We start from the raw sequence: 21,339 nt of genomic DNA on the forward strand, positions 1-21,339 counted from the left end.
TTCACGAGGACAGCCTGTTCTGCATGGGACAGCCAGTGTGTTTGTGTGTGTGTGTGTGTGTGTGTGTGTGGCATCCATCAGGACACGCCTTCTTTAGAATAAAGCTTTTTTTCTTCAAACTTCACTCAGTAGACTAGAAGGGAAAGCTCACGGGTGAGTTACTTACATGCATTCAAATCTCTCTTAAGAAGTTAGAAACATTTACCTCATTATATTCTTGGGCTAGTTTTTGCAAACCTCAGCACTATTTTGTTGAGTATTTTCTACGAAGTCGTTTGCAGTTAATGGCATTTGGGAGTTTAATGGTTTTGTCACAGTCATTTGGCATTGACTTTATATACTGCAGTGTGAGCAATTCATTAAACTGTAAAGGCATTCTGTTCTATATCTGCATATATGGACGAGATTTGGAGAGGACCTATCAGACATGGTTTGCATTTAACATGTGTTTATCATATGTGTGCATACAAGAAACCATGACTGAGGAGACAGCCAGAGGGGCTCCATCTGGAGTGTCGGGGCCAGAGAAAGGGGATCCTGAGGAAGGGGTTCAGCCGAGGGAGAAATGGGCCAACAACACGGAGTTCATTCTCTCCATGGCTGGAGAAATCATTGGCCTCGGGAATGTTTGGCGTTTCCCCTATCTGTGCTACAGGAATGGAGGGGGTGAGGGACCGGGGTTTGGATATATGGGGGAATCTTTTGCTGGCTGTTATATAGAATAAAAGATGTGGGTTGAAAATATGTGCATTTGCATGTCTGTACACACATGTAGAGAATATGCATGTTTGCATGTGTTAATGTATGCATGTTCAACAAAGGTGGAGAGGTGACACCAAAAGTCACCTACATATGAGAAAAACCTTTTATTTGTCATCATCTTAATGGCAGAATGGTTTCCATCGTTTTCCTCATAGTCAGAAAACATTTCATAATATCCTATTTTAGCCCAATTCTTCTGTATAGATGCCAATCTCCAACATAAAACTACTGTTTTGCTTTGGTTCTTTTGTCACTTTTCACCATTCTCTGGGCGGGGTCCTTGAGATTTTTCTCCCAAGTAACATGGAAAACTGTGTAATCCCACTATAAATTCTTTCATTACAAATAATCCCTTTCATCCCACTTAGCTAGTTACATAATCAACGTTTAATATGTGAGGGATTTGTGGCTCAATACATGTTTATCCGTCGGTGTGTGTGTGCGGCATGCTCAATATTTGTTGAACCCATGGTTTACATCGCATGCAAGTAACTCATCTTCTTCGTGGGTATCTATATTTGCAGGTGTTTTCTTCATCCCTTACTTTGTGTTCCTCTTCTTCTGTGGCATCCCTGTGTTCTTCCTGGAGACGGCGCTGGGCCAGTACACCAGTGAGGGCGGGGTGACCGCCTGGAGGAAGATATGCCCCATGTTCGTGGGTAAAAAACAGATTTTTGTAGAATTACTCAAGAATTTGTCCGTTGTTATGCAGGAAATGCATGTTTTTCACTGTGCTTTCTTCATTGTTACTGGAAAAAATATAGCTGTTCGCATGCTGTAATACACTAAAGATATTTATATAGTAAGATATTGGAGACTGGGAACCAAACCAGCACTGATTTAGCTGTAGATGTTGCATAAATACAGAGGAAGACGGCAGCCGGAAACTTTCCCTAAGTGTGTCATTGTGTCCTGCAGGAGTGGGGATTGCGTCCCAAGTGATCGTGGCCTATCTGAACATCTACTACATCGTGGTGTTGGCCTGGGCTATCTTCTACCTGTATAACTCTTTCAAAAGCCCGTTGCCCTGGTCCACATGTGACAACTGGTGGAACACCGGTGAGCCACACCTTGTGACGAATCGACGCTGGCTTGTTTGAACGCGTCTGTATTTCATTAGCAGTGTGCTTATATTGCTATTGCTACACATTTTAACATTTTGAAGCATCCAACTCACCTTCATCTCTCTATCCTCGACCTCTCAGAGTTATGTCACGGTCGCAATAGCTTGTACGCCAACCCCCATTTGTTTCAACCTGGCTCCAACTGGTCGTTCCTAAACAACTTCACCATACCCGACTACTTTGTAAATGTCACTTACACGTAAGTTGCATCTATTTTGTCAAGCTGTACCGGGCAAACTATCACAATTTTATAAATTTGTGACATGTACTGAATGCATGTCGGGATAGTGATGTGATACATAATGGGATTATTCTTGGCTTCCATAGATGTAGCAGCTTTGGGACACACCCGTGCTTTCATGTGTTCAGAGCAGGAGATCTTTACATCTGTTTCTGTCATAAAAACTACTAAAACAACTATTAATTGCTTCCTTGGGACAGTTTCAGGGTGAAAAGTACACCCAATAAATCTAAATGACTTCTCAAGCCTTAGTTCAATAGTGGTTGAAAAAACAAGTGGGGTGTCAAATGGAGAAGTTGTGAAGGTAACAAAATCCCGAATCCCTCAAATTTGAATATTTGATATTTCCAGGAGTGAAGATGAACCTTACTCGTTTGAAAAGTCACCGGAAGAGGAGTTCTGGACGTGAGAAAAAACACACACACTCACACACTTATCTTCTTAAAACAACTTTGACAGTAAAATCATCCTCCCTAGTGTTCTTGTCTTTGTCTGGAACATTCCTCAGCAATAGCTCTTAATTCCTTCCAGATATCAAAAGGCCATCTTTACTGTCGGGGGCCTTAGTGAACATGATTTTAATGATGAACCATTATCGGAAGGAGTCTCTGTATGTATGTATGTGTGTCCTTCAACTTTCTCAACAACCATTCATCCGATTGACTTCACACTTGGCGGATGTATTGCTCAGGACCCAGGAAAGTGCAGTGTCGAGTGTGAAGTTGTTTGGATGAGCGGTTCTTGAGCAACAATACCTGAGACCAAGCAATCGGTCCGTTCCGAGCAAGCCTGTTTTGAACGGGCACTGCTCTAGTTTTTTCTAATTTGTAGATATTTTGAAACATGTCTGCTGCTCTTCACATGACAATCTCCTGATTTGTTGTGAGAACATATATTGGGAAATCACTCAGCTACATGCACCGCATGATGAGGACAATATGTGCTCTGTTCCCTGCAGCTTCTATTATAGCCATCCAAAATAAACACACTGTATTAATGATGCAGATGTTTGCTGTATTTGAATTTATTCCCACTGTCATGGACACACTAAAAAGAAACATGGCTTTCAATGCATTCATGAAGCATTTGTAGTGTTTATCTTAAGTGGGAGAAAGCTTTTGAAAGCAGAAACACAGTGTGGTTGTATGCATTGCACATCTGTACATCCATCATTTTGCATGTTATTTGCAGAGGATGCAGTTGTAAACATGTGTTTTCATGTCTGATCTCTTTCCCCACAGTCACCGTGTGTTAAGGAAATCAGATGGCATGTTCCTGGGCAAGTTAAACTGGGACCTGGCTTTGTGTCTCCTGCTTGCCTGGATCGTGTGTTACTTCTGCATCTTTAAGGGAATCAAATCCACAGGAAAGGCGAGTACTCCTTTTGCATACATAAAAAGTACTGACCCTGATATTAGGTTGCCATGTTTGCTGCCCCAGTGGTTGATATAGGTGTCATTTTGAACTCTGGAACATTAAAACATACTTGCAGTTAACACCAAGGATCACAGATGTTGCCATATCAACCAGGAGTGAAATCTTAAAAAGCTCTCATCAGCATCATTTCCAACTGCATGCATGCAGACGTTTTCAAAATTAACTCTAATAAACCCAATGCACACTACCTGCCCAGCACCGAATGGCAGACAAACAAAGTTAGCGACTAGCAGGCTAGCGTAGTGCAGCATTTAGCAGATAAACAGTCAGAAATGTCACTCATGAGTTGGTGGAGACCAAAAACAGAGCTAAAAGGAGAGTGAATACTGGACATGAAATCGCCAGTTGACCATAAACACGACTCCTAATGAATGCTAACGTTGTTCCATGTCTGCTGGATGTGTAAAAAAAGGCAACGGTTTGCTAAAACATTTTCCATCTCAAATGTATAAGGTGATAATATGTCAGTGTTGTGTTTCTGATTGTTTCCGCTGCCCCAAAAGAATCACTTAAAGGAACAGTGTGTAGCATTTCGGGGATCTATCACTTGCTCTAGAGAGCGCCTTTCACGTTTTTACATTACCAGAAAGCCACAGTAGTTCTCCGACACGCTTGTGAAACTGTGGTAACATGACCCGCAGAGCGCAAAACTGTGGTACCGCCAGCCGCCGTGTGACTTCCGTTGCTCCTAAAGTAGTGTTATTATGGTAAGGATGGCCTCTGAGCGAGGCGAACAGCGTCACCACGGTTTTGCACTCGGCGGCTCACGTTACCGCAGTCTTGGAAAGGGAGGAGTGAGCGGAGGGGTGCTAAGTTGGTTGCAACCTGCAACCACACCACAAGATGCCACTAACTCCTACACACTGTACCTTTAATACAGGTTAAATGTAAAGAGTGAATGATTGAGTGTACATATGAAATCATAACCTACCCTTTTCTGTGCATTGTTGTGTTTGTAGGTGGTGTACTTCACCGCTACATTCCCCTACCTGATGCTGATCATCCTCTTCCTCCGTGGAGTGACACTCCCAGGAGCCTGGCAGGGAGTGGTATATTACCTCACTCCCAACTGGGACAGGATCGCTGATCCAAATGTAAGAACTCATCATCAACCGTTGCTTTTCAAATACAACATTACAAACATGATGCACTGTACAGAAATTCTGTATTTACTAAAGCAAACGTGCAGAGAGAGGCGTTAGAAGTCAGAGCGTTGGCCTCACAACCAACCAGAGCATCATCTGTCTCTTTATTTCTCAATACTTCTCTCTGTTATGTGTTCTACCGGGATGAATACAGTGTCCTGTTATTCTCCCCCACCCTCCCGTTCTCTTTGCCTTGAATCTTGTTTCCGCTCCCAAGATAGAGTCTTAACAAGAAAAGCAAACCAGGATCCTTTTTTTCTGTGAGAAGTTTGTCAAAGAAAGCTCACCCCTTGAGTATACAATAACATCATCACACAGGAGTGGAAACACTCTCTCTCTATGGGGAATTTCTAACACATTTTGAGGGCATATTTTCCTCATAAAAAGTCAATATCTTGCTTTTAAGCTGAAACTGAAGTCAGTAATTTACCAAAATTCTGATTTTATTTACATCAAAATAAGCACATTCATTCAGCATAATGATGTAATTTCTGAACTGAAAAGGGGAAAAAAAACAGCGTGATTTCTGGTTGCATGCTCATGCACAATGACAACCTCTGTTTCTGCCAGCAACAACCACTAAAAATAAAATAGCTCGTCACCCGTCTCCCTTCCTCTCCCGCGGCTTCTTTGTCTATCTTCCACTTCACAGTTCACAGCAGGACTTCAGGGGTCAAACTTAATCACCAGAGGGTCAACCCCCTTGTCTTTGAAGAGGGGAGTCTCTTCCTCTTCTCCTGTGGTCATGCATGCATGTTTGCATGAGCATCCCTGCGAGCGATGAAATGATATTTGCTTTCGGCAGTTGTTTTTTTTTGTTTCTTTTTCCAGTATTTGTTTGTTTGACTGGACTCATGTGTTGCTCATTTGGATGCGTCATGCAACTCAATTTAAGTGTCAGATCATGACTTTTCCCCCTGTTAGAGTTAGAAGACAAAACGTGGCTGTCCTTGTAAGAACATCTACTGATACAACTCTGAACCATCGTGGGAATGTTAGCATGTAATCATGAAAGGAAGCAAAGGGGGAAAACTGCGAGAATGTTAAAAGCTAGCAAAAGCAGTTATGGGTCAGAAAACAGAAAGTTGTGCAATCCCAGATGCTCTTAAAGGCAGATCTGAAAACAGATCTGTTTCTAATGAGTCTTGCTTTAGCACGTGTTTTTTTCATCAGGAAATCGTAATTGAGTTCTGGCCTGCATCTGGGGTCTGTTTAACGTCTCCTTTTGTCCGTGTGTGTGTGTGTGTGTGTGTGAATCCGCATCCAGAGCAGCCAAATAAAACACGTGCTTTCTAAAGACACAACAGCTTCCTCTTTGTCCGGTGTCAGATGTGAGATGCGTTGCCACGGACCCGAGGCGGGGAAGAAGATGGAGCCCACCATGGGGCCAGAGTAGGGGCCTGTATGTCGCTCTGGAGCCTTGCCAGCTTTATCTTTTACTAGACGAGACTCGCAGCGCTGTTGTGCCTCTAATGTTAACCAGATGCTGTCAGGGCCCGCAGACAGACATTCATGTAAACAAACCCGCCCACACACACCAAACTGAATGGACACAAACACATGTGGTGCACACACACATTCACACAGTTGTAAATGCATTGACACAGGAACAAAAAAAAAAACTCCCTCTTTTGCAAATTTTTGCAGAAATTCTATCATAATTGATGCTGGCATAAAGCAAAGCTGTTTTCTAGTAATTTGTTTTGACCTGAAACATTTTTTTTTTATTGCTCTGAAAGGAAAGAAGTTAATGGAAAGCATATGCTCCGGGTTAATTTAACAATATCAACATTCCAGTTCCCTCTGGAATGCTTGAAAAGTCAGTCTCTAACCCTCTTTAGATATGGCGTGACGCAGGGACGCAGGTGTTCTTCTCCTACGCCGTGTGTCAGGGAGTGCTGACCGCTCTGGGGAGCTACAACAAATACAACAACAACTGCTACAGGTCGGTGTCCTCCTCACACACAGCACATCAGTGATACATTCATGTGCTCTTTGACAGTGCATGCTTTTGTTCTTGGTGTGTTGCAGGGATTGCTTGGCATTATGTTGCCTGAACAGTGCCACCAGTATCTTTGCTGGTTTCGCTGTGTTCTCAGTGCTGGGATTCATGGCTTACGACATGGGCATATCGATGGAGGAAGTCGTTTCTGGAGGTGAGGTCATTCCTCCCTTTTCAGCATCAGCATATTTCATTTGACACTTGTTTATTTTGCATGCGTTGTTGGGCTGCAATTAATAATTATTTTACGACTAATCTGCCAATTTTTTGTGACATCTTCAGGTGTCTTGTTTTGTCCAACCAACGATCCAAAGATATTCAGTTAACTATCATGTATAACAACGCATCAAATCCTCATATTTGAGCAGCGAGAAACAGCAAATTGTTGACATTTTTGCTCAAAAAAATTATTCATCAAAATAGTCGCCCGTTAATTTTCTACAAATCCATAAATCAATGCATCTCTTGTTGCTTTGCAGTAATTTTGGCAGTGGCAACAACTACCAACACTGTCCACAAGATGGCATCTTATGTTCACACACAGTTGAAAAGATTTTTACTTGAATGTTTCTTTTTTTGTGGCCTTGTGTGGCATTCCCAAGATTAGAAAATACTAATGTCCACCTTCTTTTTAATCCTGTTTTGGAAAGCACTTTGCAAGAAAAGTTATTAATAGTTGTGTTAAAACAGTGGTTCCCAACCTGGGGAGTGGGACCCCTCAAAGGGTCACATGAAAAACGTGAGGGGTCACAAAATGATTGAAGGGATAAGAACAAATATTTCACTGGTCATTATTTGTCTTAAAGGGCCAGTGTGTAGGCTTTTGGGGGGAGTTATTGGCAGAAATGGTATATAACATTATTGACTATGTTTTCATTAGTGTATAATCACCTGAAACTAAGAATGTGTGTTTTCGTTAGGTTAGAATGAGCCCTTCTTATCTACATAGGGAGCGGGTCTTCTTCACAGAGTCCGCCATGTTTCTACTGTAGCCCAGAACGGACAAACCAAACACTGACTCTAGCGAGAGACTTTCATGTTTTTATGCTACCTGAAGGCCACCGTAGTTCTCCGACATGCATGGAGAGGGAGAGGGTGAGCGATATTCAGTCGGTTGCAATCTGCAACCACACCACTAGATGCCACTAAATCCTACACACTGGTCCTTTTAACCATTCACAACCCATGTCCATACTGAAGCTATAACCTTTGATGAGAGTTCAGGACTTGGTCTTGAAGATCACGAATGCTCTCATGTGTTGATAGATGCATTCATGTGCTTTCCACAGGTCCTGGTCTGGTGTTTATAGCTTATCCCAGGGCTCTGTCGTTGCTGCCCGGCTCATCCTTCTGGGCCGTGCTCTTCTTCCTCATGGTCCTCTTCTTGGGCCTGGACACGCAGGTATTGTATGGACTGTAATGCATCATATGCAGTGTTTCAGCATTATATTATATATTCACAAATAAGCCAGTGTGTTTCTGTCCTCACAGTTTGTGTGTGTGGAGAGCCTGGCCACGGCCATCACAGACCTGTTCCCACGTCAGCTGAGGAGGCGGGGCGGCAGAGAGGTGCTGGTCCTGGTCATCGCTGTGGTCTGTTTTCTACTGGGGCTGCCGTGCCTCACTCAGGTAAGCAGCAGAGACATGAAGGGCATGTTTGATGGACGATGCTATAAGGAAAGAGAAGAGACTAATGTACTATCCATTTGGCTGTTTGAGTGGTGAAGATCAACTTAAAGCTGCAGTGGGTAGAATTGGAGCAGATATGATTAAAAATATAAATAAAAAACGGTCACTATATCCTGACAGTAGTGCAAGAGACAGGAAATCTGTAAAAAAAAAAAAAATCATGTGCCTCTGTGTCCCCCGGTGCTCCTAATCGAATCTGCAAGATTTCACAGACCGGAGGAAAACAATCAATCAGAGCTGATCTGCTCGTGTTTTTTTCTGCTCATGTTACAGGGAGGGATAATCATCTTCGAGCTCGTTGACACCTACGGTCCCAGTGGAATCAGCCTCCTCCTTATTGCCTGTTGTGAGACCATTATCATTGGCTGGGTGTACGGTAAGTCACGCCGTTGGGCTGTTGTCACCGCACTACATGCTTTTTTATTACAGTGAACTATACTGCTGCACTGACACACAATTGATCCATTAACCTAAAATGATTTCTGAAGATCTAAATATGTGAAGCCTTTTGGTTTTAGGTAGAAAATGTTGCCACAAAAAAGGAACTTCATTATATTTCTTTGAGCTTGTGCGATTTTTTTGACAGCAGCATTTGTTTCATCAGTGCAATCAACCTCCTGTATCTGTACAAGAAATCAGCTTCTCATATTCACCGTTTTATTTCTATCCTGAGTTGCATTAAAAGAGCTCTAGCAACAAAAGAAAAAAGTTGTTGAGATTGAAAAGATCCTTGTGTTAATATTTGTTGTATGAGTTTCTCATAACGTTACAACAAACAAACAATAACAAAAAAAGGAAAACTAAGCTAAAATATTTAGTAAAATACAACAAAAAAAAAACCCAAATGACAACCAAGAGCACACAAAATAAGCAGCAAAACTAATAAATCAGTAGGCAACAATCCAATAAAAACAAATAAATACATGCAAACAACAAAACAAAAGCAGTACTGGCCATGTTTCATTTCGTTTCCGTTTCATTACAGCCTCACAGAGCTGCAAGCCGTGCTGTTTACAGGAGATTACTGTGATCTAACTGAAAATCCGGCTAAATAACAGTTATAGTACAGAGAATAATCAAAACATGAGGTGTTTCTCTGTGTTTTCATCACCATCACAGCCTGTCTCTCAGCTGAGAGTCGTGTTCGTTTGTGGACTTTATCTCAGACCAGAAGGATGAGTGCTCCATCTGCTGGACTGAAACCAAAGGCAACACCTGCTGCTTTATAGTCAGACATCTGAAACAGGCTTTTTCCTTTTGTGGATGCATCTTGCCCTCTCTGTATATTTAAAGTGTTTAATTAATCTCCTCAAATGTGTCAGGATTTGTCCGTTGCCTATACCACACATGTTAATCTTCCATTTCCACATCCCAGTCTTCCTTAGCCATCATTTTGGATACATCTTCTGAGCTCTCACCACTTCCCACTCCTTCATTATCGGCTGTATTACTGGCTAAATTACAACACGTGGGTGGAGAGTTCCTCCTCATCTCTCCGAGCATCTGTATTGTATTCTCAAAACAAGCTGTTTTCTTTCAAGGCATATTCCTCACAAGTGCTCTCACGAACACCCTGACCATGTGTGCGTATATATATTCAATTTCTGTGTCTCTGAAAAGTACATTTCCTTTCCGACTTGCTCTTTGGAATTAGGGTCAGCTACACATCCTCTACTGGAAACTGATGCAGAGTGAGATATTGATCCGTTTCTGCAGCTGCTTCCTCATCCCCACTTTGAGTTGTTTAGCCATTCGTTCGGCCTCTCTGCTCAGTTATGTGTGGAGAAAAACATCCTCACCCAAATTTAAATGAGGGCGACTCACTTTCCTCCTCCGCATAGATGGAGTTAGTTTCAGGGGTTGATTACTGTATCATTTTAGGAGCCGTGTCTGCTTTCCTAAATAGGCTCGACGACTTGCTATTGTGCATTTGCAGAAATGAATCCGTGGATGTTGTTCCATCAGCCAGGTCATGTACCTGATCAATCTCATATCAGTTGTCTCAGATGTCTTTTTGGCAGCTTTCTCGTCTCCATCTCACTCCTCCTCCTCCTCCACCACCTCTCCTCGACTCTTCCTTTCCTCCCTATTTGAACCACCTGATTTTTTTACTGAGATTAAATTTGCGTTTTATTTCCCTGGATACATGCTTGTTGTTGGTTTGGAGGCTGTTCTTCCTCCTCTTCCCTCCCTCCTTAATTGTTCATTTATTCTCCATTGTGTGTTGAAACGTCCCATTAGATCTTTCCAAACAATAAATCAGACAACACATTCAAACAACGCTTACATTCAGATAGTATACAATGGAAATAAAACCAAAATAATATCTTATATTGTGTTGCGAATGCTGTTTTTTCAGTCGAGGGCCCCATGTGTTTGAGAGTGTTCTCTGTAAAAACTAAAAAATTTTTTTGCCCTTTGATTGACTAACACCTCCCATCCATGACTTTGCAGGTGCGGACCGTTTCTATGACAACATTGAGGACATGATCGGGTACCGACCATTCCCCGTGCTGAAGTACTGCTGGTTGTTCATCACGCCGCTCATCTGTGGAGTGAGTTACTCACACCTGCGTCACATCTCTCTTACTGGATTCATCTACTTTGTGCCTCTGTTTTAATGTCTATTTCCTCTCATGTTTTCATATGTGTTAAATTTTATTTTTTTTATTTGACTTCAGATCTTTTGCTGCCCCTTTATCTTTATTTATTCCTGTCCCCATCTGTCATGTACAACAGCGTATTAGGGCCATTTATGAAAAAAAATCAGAGTTTACGAAAATAAAACTTGAATATTCTCTGCGATTAAAGTGGTAAATTTACAAATTTATGAGAAAAAACCTTGAATATTCTCTAAAATTATAAAAAAAAAATTACAAGAAAAAACTCAGAAATTCACTAAGATTAAAGTCACAAATTTATGAGAAAAAAACTCAGAAAAAAAACGAAGGATCAACCTCATCACACCACATACACCACCGTTAAACACTGCGATAAATTGAGCAACAGTGCTCAATACCACGGCTTTGCACAATTGTTTCTGAGTTTTCTCTCACAAATCTATGACTTTATAATCTCAGAGAGTATTCAAGTTTTTTTCTCATAGATTTGTGAGCTTTTTCGTGTACATATTTTTACTTTTTTAATCTTGGAATATTACCCCCCCCCCCCCCCCCCGGCTCCGTAATACATTTATTTTTAACCTACAATGGCCCTAATACGTCGCCGTCGTACTCCTGGCCTTTATATCTTTGCTGAGTGTTTCACAGATTTATTTTTGCCACATCAGTAGTTATGCTTTCAGCTTACACATGGGAAAGAAGAGGTGAGACTGCTGCTTTTACCTGAAAATGTGGACTCATCTGTTTTAAAACACACGTCACTGCTGCATGATCAGTACAGGATCAGAAAGCACAGCAGGAATATCCATTCAACGAGGAGAATACTGGTGTTTTTTACAATTTAAGATACACAACTGCTGATTTCTTTTACAACTAAGCCCTCTGACTTGACCTTTTCTCGACCCCTATAGGTCACAATGCTGTATGACCTGGCAAACACAGTTTCACCCCTGAAGATGATTTATGGATGCAGCAGCTGGGGCATATTGGGCATTCTGCTTATCGCCACTCCCCTGATATGCATCCCAGCATTCATTTTGGTCTCACTGTACCGGGTGGGTGAATTCAAAAGTTGTATATAATTAATATAATTTAAGAATCTTTTTTTTTCTCAGATCTTAACTGTTTGACTGTGATGTGTGCTTGACTGTTTCATAACATTATATTTTAATATCATTTCCCTTCCAACAATCAGAATTGCGACAACATGACGACACCATCCAGCGATCTGCGTCAGGCTCAACCACACAAGCCGATTCTCACACTGTGTAAACGCGTCATCTTCGGGGCGCAGGTGCAGCCAAACAGGCATGTGGAGGAACCCAACGAGAAGATGATGATGGGGGAACCCAGCATGGTTTGATGGTCACTGATGAACAGCAAATTATGGTGCATAGATGTCATCATTGAATCGTTTTTTAATCATATGCAAATTTTTATTAATGTTTGCACATTTCATGAGTATTCAGGGACAGTTATGTTTTTTTATGTTGTGTTTTTTTTGTTTTGTTGGTACATTAGTTTAACATTTTTAATCTTTTTATATAATAAATAACAATGGAAAAGTCCCATACGAGATGTTTTGGCTTCACTTTTGTGGAGCTGTCATGTTGTCAAGCTTTATATACAGTCTATGTGTTTTACCTGCAATTGTAAATTATAGTAGCTGTTTGTCATCAAATATATAATGCGGACTGTTACATATATAATAATATAATAACTGTTACATCCTACAGTTCAATGCAAAATTTGAATATGCGTCGCTGAATTTGTTATTTTACTGCGATGGTGCTATCATGGACATTGAGTGTTTGTACACTGCACTATTTACTTCTTTTGTCATTGAGACAATTGTGTTTTTTATTGATATATTTCCATTCTAATCACCAAACACGGCAGATTTTTGTTTCAGAATGGGCATGCGCATTATCTTCAATTCATTTTATGTGTTCAGACAATAGTGATAAACTTCATTAATCTCATTAAACATATCCGTATGCTAAATATTGTGGTGCTGCTGTGTGACTCTTTTGATTGTGTCCGTATTGGTTTCTGACTAGAGAGGATAAACATTCAATACTAGTTCAGGATGATCAGCGTGTCGGGTCAGGGAACGAGTCTCATGTTTCCTGTTTTTTTGTAGCAAGAAAACTAAAAATATTCCACTGGTTTGTGTCTTTCTACCTTATTTTTTTATCATACATCCTAAAAAAATAATAATAACTTGGCTGTGTGTATGTGTAATGTCACAGGATATGTGTGCTCCATCATAATGCCAAGTTCAGTCATGTGTGTGATCCAAACCGGCATTCAATTAACAGATAATTCCGGCCAGTAGCCTCACACCTCCCCATCACCCCCTGACCGCCTCCAGTCCACCAGCGATTGACCCCCAGTCCTGAAATATGTCCCTGAAAGCTAAAATCCCACCATTCGGTCAAATACATCTTAAATGTTCTTATTAAAACAACTTGAAGCTATCAAATGTTCCTCAAGTGATAGAAAACAGCAGTAGGGATGTGAAAGGTCAAGCCCCCATTTTGTACATTGATGGCTCTGTGCTTAAAATAAAAGCGGCATGCTGCCTGAGGGTGGATGTGGAACTATATAGGTTCACAAGTGTATTTATAATTAGAGCATCTACCCATCAGCCTTTACATAATAAACCAGCTGCAGCAGAGAGACAGAGTTACTTTAATGGAAAATCCATGGCATGGGTACCAACATTTGACGATTGGTGAATGGTGAATGGTGAAGAATGGTGAATAAAATAAGGCCAGTAGGATGCTATTAGCTGTCATGGAAACAGCTATTATATTGAGATCATTCTTTCTTTTTATGAAGGGTCAAAAGGTAAAAAAAAAAGTGATGAATAAATAAATATTGTAGGTATTTTAATTAAGTTAATTTTCTTATCTTTTTTGCTTTTGCAGCCATTATGTACCCAACAATACCTTACACAATCTAATTAAAGGAGGAAATAGATTAAAGGAGTACTCCAGCAATTTAGTATTTACTTCTATAACATTTTGGGACTCACAGGAAAGTGATTTAAAAAAAGAAATGGTCAAAATTGAATTTACAGAAGCCCAGATGTTTTAACTTTTAGTTCCTAACATGGGTCCAGCTCCGGAAACACTGAATCCTACATTTCCCATAATGCAACATGATAGTCTTTTGTTAGGCCCCGGTGGCATTTTGGTCACCTAAAAATGCCTTATTCAGCATTCAGTTGTACTTAGCTCCACCCTCCATGTCACTTCTGGTTTCAAACCAAGACGGCGACGGCCAAAAACCACGATGGCGACGTCCAAAATGCCGAGGCTTCAAAACTATAGTCCACTTCTTAGTCTATGATTATGCCTTCCCTGACTGGTAAACGCTGACATCTTTCACACATTTCCAGTTTGTAACTCAGGCTTTCTGTTAAAAATGTGAAGTCCCGAACCAAATCTAAGTTATCCACGATGACATCACTATGACATCATCAGGGTTATTTTCTCAGACATTTTGAAGGTCCCTCCAGAGACATTTTCAACTGTTTCCCCTTTAAATACACACCAATATTGAATCACTGAGCTTTGAAAAATCACAATCAACAAAAATAAGACGGAAAAATAACAAAGTGTGAATTAAAGATCAGATTTAGAAATGTACAACATTTGCAGTGTGTCAACCACTCGTGATGTTTAGGCTGAAATCACCTGTCTAATCTGAGCATGCTGGGATATCACATTAAGTTAATTCTGCTGCATCATTAGTTCACTTCACTAATGAGCTCAGATCTTCCCCAAATGATGCCGCATCTTTGTATTCCCTTTCCTCATTCTGTTTCGTAAAAAAGGCAAAGGGAAAGAAACAGGAGTGATACTTACTCTGCTGGAGACTAAAGGAAGATGTGAAAAATGGGCTTGACTGGAGAGACATTTATTCTACTAAATTAAATGTGGGAAGGTTACAGTGTCAATCTGAAGGTGGATTGGGAACCCAAAGTTAAAAAGTACTCAGTAACTTTAAGCTTAAGAGACACCAGATATAGTTTTTAAATCACCTACTGTATTTGTTTTCACCTATTGTCTTTTATATTATGACCATGTCTTGCAATCTAAAGGTTTCTTAGCCTCTCCCTGCAGGAGTTTGGAGGGTAATCAGGTAGATTGGGCTCACCTGGAGTCACTACCTTACTACTCTATTTAAAATGCTCGCAGGCTCAGGCTCGGTTTGGCTTAATTTGCTTTGCTTCAAGTTATTATTTCTTTTAGATCTCAATCAGTAAAAAAATAAATAAAAATCTTATGTCTATTGCCATCTTTGTCCAACCTTGAGTCATCCTTAGTTTTTTCTCGTAAATTTGCCACAGTAATCTCAGAGAATATCCAAGTTTTTTCCCCCGTAAAGTTACAACTTTAATCTTGGAAATTCAGAGTTTTTTCTCAGAATATTACCCCCCTTAGCCTGTCTCCATTGCACTCGCATTTTGCTTTTGTTGATTCAATATTCCAACTTTTATTCAAACCTACTCATTCAACTTGTGTGGAACATTTTCTTAATGAATACGTGTCAATGAATGACATTGTCGGCAGGACTTGCATCACTCTTTGTTGCATTTATGGCCATTAGTCCCTGCCCATATATCTCCATTTATGTTTAATGAAGCCTCTGATTGTTTGCCGCACTCAGCAACAATTCCCACAGGGCGAGACAAAAGGAAAAATGTCTGACCTTATCTTTCAGCCGACCGTTTGATCACAACCACTAAGATGAAGGCAACTTTGAATGCATCACATGCAGATTGTAAAAGTTCCACATAACGTAGATTGTGTTTTCTGCTTGATTGCTTCTTTAAGGCTTTTATGGTCACAATGTCTCGATGTAATTTATCGTGGGGTATATTCAGGGCGATGACTTTGCGTATAACAAGGTCACAAGGATTTGATACACTTGGAATGATAAAACATGACTCAGGGGTAATGGAAGACGAGCAGCATGAAACGGAGAATGAGGTGGTTGATAGATCTCCAGGGAGGAGTAGCACACTCTGCAGAGACGCCAATGAAACTCTACTGGACTCGTGTATCAGGCAAACTGTAAATGAAGACATTTCAATGCCCTCCGTCACTTCCTTTATCTCTTTCAGTTTTTTATTCCATCATCGGCGATGGAACAATCTTCCTCTGCGTCATTTTTCAGTTGCTTTGTATCTTTTCATCTCATTCTTCTCTTATCTATAGGCTCTACTGCGACCTATCAACTTTTCCATTTTCTTATCTCACTATCTTTTCATTCTGCCTCCCAACTCATATCTCTACCTTTTTCCTCATTCTTTGCAGTGATTTATCTGCCCCTGCCTCCCTCATCATCTTTCATCTTTTCACTCTTCCTCTCTCATTAACACAATCATGCTCTCTCTGATGTGCACCTCGCCCCGCGTCTGTCCTTAACCTGTGGAAATTTATGCGGCATGCATCGTCCCACCGCATTACAGGATGAAAATGTTGGTAATATTAGCCTCCTTTCTACGCATGCCAATCGCCCCTGGGTGCTCCTTGCTTTATAATAACCCTCGCATTGATTCACAGGCAGCGACACGTGCTGTGAATTAGAGGCAGCTCGCGAGGAGGCCTCAAAGGCGGCAGTTTCTTTTCTAATCGGTTGCACATTTCTGTTATTGAGGATTATTTTTTTTACATGAATAAACCGAATTCCAAAAGAATGCAAATCTAATAGCTTTTAATATATTGACTCAAAATACATAATGGTTGAAATTATTACTACTTGCATTTCCAAATTTTCATGAGACTCACTACTCGACGACTGTGAGTGCGCAATCACCGGGTCTGAAAAGTGAAGCCAATGTGGAAGTGCCCTAAACTTGCATTCTATCTAATAGCCAGCAGGGGGCGACTCCTCTGGTTGCAAAAAGGAAGTCTGATTGTATAGAAGTCTATGATAAAATGACCCAACTCACTTGATTTATTACCTCAGTAAACATTGTAAACATGAGTTTATGGTCTCAATCAATAGTTTCAAGTCTTCTTCAATACAGCATGATGTTCATTTAGTAAATTATGGTCCCAGTTAGAGTCAAATAGTCAACTTTAACTCTTTCTCAGTCCATGAAAGTTAATTGTAACATTTTGGTCGCCTAAAAATGTCTCGTTCAGCGTTCTCTTCTGGTTGCAAAGAAACCAAGATGGCCACGGCCAAAAACAAGATGGCCTCTCTGATGGCCTAAATGTTGAACTCGAGGCTTCAAAATGGCAGTCCACAAACCAATGGGTGATGTCACGGTGACTACGTCCACTTCTTATATACAGTCTGTGGGACTAAAGTGGTGGATTGATTAACTGACAGACCAACCTCGCCATCCACAAGGTCCTTCTGCTAGCATGGCTAAAAATCATCCAAGGCTAAACTTAAAAAATTGCACAGGTGATTTGTTCTGCATGTCATGTGTGAGCAATTACTTACTTTTTTTAGCAACTTTCCCGGATATGCTGACCATTGGTTTGTTTACCTGCAACAAAACATCTGGATTTGCTGAGTCATTCATTAACTGTAGGCTATCATAATGCGTAAAGGGAAAATGATCAAATATGTAGTCTTCCTCACTGGGAACAGGATTGCTGCAGAGATCTTTCCCCTTTGACATTTACCAACATCAACTTCCATAATTTATGTTTTGTTTAAAAAACTATAATATATTGGACTCTGACAAATACAATAAATCTACAACAACTTCATTATTCTAAACATTGGTCCAAAGAAATATTGAGAATTCATAGAATTTAGCATTTTTCAAAAACAGCACACATGATTTATTTTCAGTATAGTGTATGAGGCATTACTCTGCTCTTTTTGAGGAATTGTTTGGATGTTGCTACAGGCACTCATTACGCAGTGACAGGACCAGAGCTCATGCATACAAATGACCGTGCTGCTGAAGTTTACCTCTGGGCATGCAGACTCAGCAAATCTCAGCCATATCCATACCGAGTTGAGTTGCCGTTGCACGGTAAAGAAAACAAGGTGTCACCATGGATTTAACGGTGTCTTTAACACAACATGCCACACCAACGTTTATATGCAGTAAATTATATGTTCAAATATCATGGTCATAAGAATGGTTTTACATTATGTTAAGGGGTAGCAGTTGTGTGTCTCCTGGTGTATCTTTTCTATTTCACGCTACATTTGTATTTGGTCTCGCCACCTTAACTGCTGGAGAACCTGCGGGAGAGTTAAATCTGCAACAATGAAGATCTTAAATTCTGACCGTGTTTTGGGAAAGCCAACAAGCATTACTGCATGAATTTAATGCTCTTAAATAGGACTTTGGACAGAGCATGATCATCTCTGTGACATTTTAGCATTTTATCACTACATTTCCTCTATTTCTCTCTCTTAACTTACCTCTCCATGCCTTTTTCTTCATTCTCTGTTATTTTTTCCCATTGTCAATCCCTATTTTAACATGCGTCTTTTAAGGAGGAAATATGACCAATCAAATCCTGACTTAATCTTCAAAACTCTGACCAACTTTAACTTTTGCTTTAAGACATTGCTGTCTCGCTGTCAGTCTGCCTCCGTCACCTATAATCGCTCCCTATTATTATTCTCGGCTGCGGGTGCTCTGGAATCATAATTAGGCTGCATTGATCGGGGGGACGCTGTAAACAGATTGATGAAAACCAGCTTTGACAACTCCAATCCAGCCAGCTATCATCATTTGGGTCCACATGGACAATAAACCTCACCAGAGATCGCAATGAATCTGTTCTTGATAGGAGCGGCTCGCTACGGGTGTAATTAAGCTGCTAATATGATTAAATCTCTCACATTTGAAGCCCTGTATTGTCCCCACCCACCGGCACTGCAATGGCTATCGGGTACAGCGCTGCCGGGGGCATTGTGGGAATGTTCATTAGTCTTTCTAAATGGCTGGTGCTAGAATATGTGGTGCAGATATTAACATTAGGAGGTTACCTGCCAGGAGAAACGAGAGCGATCCGTGCTTCATATCTAACTCCATTAATATTAATGAAGGTGCTGTTTTACCGTCGCTACAGTAATTAAAAAGACAATATACACAACGTCACTGCATCCACTTCCAGGACACGAGTGTTTTTAAATGATGAACATGATTTCATGGTGTTTTTAAATCAAGTACTGTACTTGAATACAATTTTGATGAACTTGTACTTTACTTCCCATCTTATGCTGCTTTATACTTCCACTACACTCCATTTTGGAGGCAAATATTGTACTTTTCCATTTAGTTACTAGTTCATTTGCTAATAACTAATAATAATAATAAACTAATATCTAGATTAAGCTACCTACATAAAGTAGTTAAAATGAGCTCCACCTTTACCAGCTGCAATATTAGTGATACTTGAATCAATAATTTTGATCCAATAATATAAGATATAACTTATAAATGGGCCATTTTGCATAATGAGTGCTTTCACTTTTGGTATGTTACATTTTGAAGCTAATTGCAAAGTACTTTTACTCAAGTAAAAATTCAAATGTACATAGTATTTCTACATGGATATTGCTGCTTTTGCTCAAATAAGATTGTGATTTCAACTTGAAAGAAGAAATAACAGTCTTACTTACAAATAAGAAATTGACCATAACACCAAAAGTTTACGGTGGCTAATGTTAGCGAACTTCACACTTGGTATTGCTTTGTAACTGAGATTACTGAATCACCTCACTGCCTTTATGACTCTTGTGTTACACAAGTATACGCTCAGTACGTCACAGATAAACATTCAATGGTTTTATCATGAAAATGAACCCTTCTTTACTTCTTGTTTCCTGCTTGATGTCCAGTTTCTCTCAAAATTCAATTCATTGATCGCCACTTGTGGCCACTGTTCAGCAAAAATTAAACAATTTGTTGCTTGGATGTGCCGTAGAGGCACCGGCTGGGACTATTTGGCACCTAATTGCGGGTTTATTGAAACGAAGTGTCCGTTTCAGAGGCATAACAAGGGGGGATAGTTCAGACAGGCTCTCTGGATCACAATATTTGAATCCCTTCCTCTCTGTGTGTGTGTGTGTAAGTGTGTTGGTTTGCATTACATACTGGGCATGCACATACCATGGTCCATTTGGCAGATAGTGGGACCTAGCAGAAGGGATTGCTGTATGCCTGAAGATGCAGATCCAGATGGAGCATTACTTGAGATTGCAGGCATTGGCATATCGCAAAAAAAATATTTAAAGTTTGAAGAGAAATGAAGATTCTTTCGCACTCATACACTTTTATCTGCCTCTGCGTTCCTTGAGGATGAATATTATGTCACTCTGTGCCGATTGCCGAGTGTGATGCATTTGCGGTCATACATTTCCAGGGTCTTTGCCAGCAGCCATCGCTCGTTTCATTTTCCAAAACTCCACGAGCCCTTTCACTGATCAGGCCCTTCTCTGTTGGGAAACACCATGGCAACGGCGCTGGCAAGAGCTGACCTCGGCTATCGCAACAAACACATACGCGCAAAAGCACAAACACACACACTGCTGCTGCCGCTATAGAGTTCCCCCACCAGAGTTGGGCGATTGACATATCCCCCCATGGCCTCGGGGCCTCACCAGTCCGAACTGAGCTGTAATCAAAGCAGACACACACAGGTCGAACTTTATTATCAAGCACCACTCGATAGCAGCTCCAGGAACAGCCACAGGTCGTCCGAAATACAGTCGGCGATACAGGAAAGAGCTGCAAAATCAAAAACAGCAGATACATCGTGGCTTCCCTTGGGCCCGGAGAGCTGGCTCGAAGCTTTTCACTGTTGACTCAAAGATGATATTTTTTTTTCCTTTGGATGTGAAGTTGAAGTGTCAAGACTTTTGTGGTGCCGGTGAAGAGAACTGAAGCTCATGACCTGACGGAGGACTTTGGAAATCTCTCAGGTAGGATTCGCCCTCCTCCATCCTCTGCTTTAAAACTGTCCGTCATCGAATAAGTTGTTAATTTTGTCCACAAATCACAGGGTTAACAAAGTTGGTTGTAGTTTAATGGGCTGCCACAGACCATAAATATATTAATCAGTATGAATTCATTATGAAACTCTTTGTTCGTAATTGTTGAGAGAAACAAAAAATGGCATCCTAAAAGTCTCCACTGTCAAAAAAAAGAAGCAGGATTGACTTTGAATCAAAATGGATGACACCCTCAAAGGGAATCTGTGATGTGTTTGGTATTATTGGTATGCTTTTGAAGCACCTAGACTACTATTTGAAAGTACACTTTTGATCATTTCACAGTATTATGCTCGATTGAAGTTGATTACTTTTTTTTTAGACG

The 21,339-nt window shown here is 40.6% G+C and overlaps 1 protein-coding gene across 1 annotated transcript; it reads left to right on the top strand.

Annotated features, from left to right (window-relative positions):
* LOC141761748 (sodium- and chloride-dependent betaine transporter-like) lies at positions 1 to 13,025 on the top strand. Its single transcript, XM_074625348.1, has 16 exons — positions 1 to 153; positions 472 to 666; positions 1,287 to 1,421; positions 1,681 to 1,821; positions 1,968 to 2,085; positions 2,479 to 2,532; positions 3,369 to 3,498; positions 4,524 to 4,658; positions 6,551 to 6,654; positions 6,741 to 6,865; positions 8,001 to 8,113; positions 8,203 to 8,340; positions 8,674 to 8,776; positions 10,855 to 10,955; positions 11,933 to 12,076; positions 12,217 to 13,025. Exons 2-16 carry the CDS (start codon positions 477 to 479, stop codon positions 12,382 to 12,384), a joined length of 1,899 nt encoding a protein of 632 aa, XP_074481449.1. The 5' UTR covers positions 1 to 153; positions 472 to 476; the 3' UTR covers positions 12,385 to 13,025.
* The last annotated feature ends 8,314 nt before the right edge of the window (positions 13,026 to 21,339 follow it).

This window comes from Sebastes fasciatus, chromosome 23 (assembly GCF_043250625.1).
Source record: "Sebastes fasciatus isolate fSebFas1 chromosome 23, fSebFas1.pri, whole genome shotgun sequence".
Taxonomy (NCBI): domain Eukaryota; kingdom Metazoa; phylum Chordata; class Actinopteri; order Perciformes; family Sebastidae; genus Sebastes; species Sebastes fasciatus.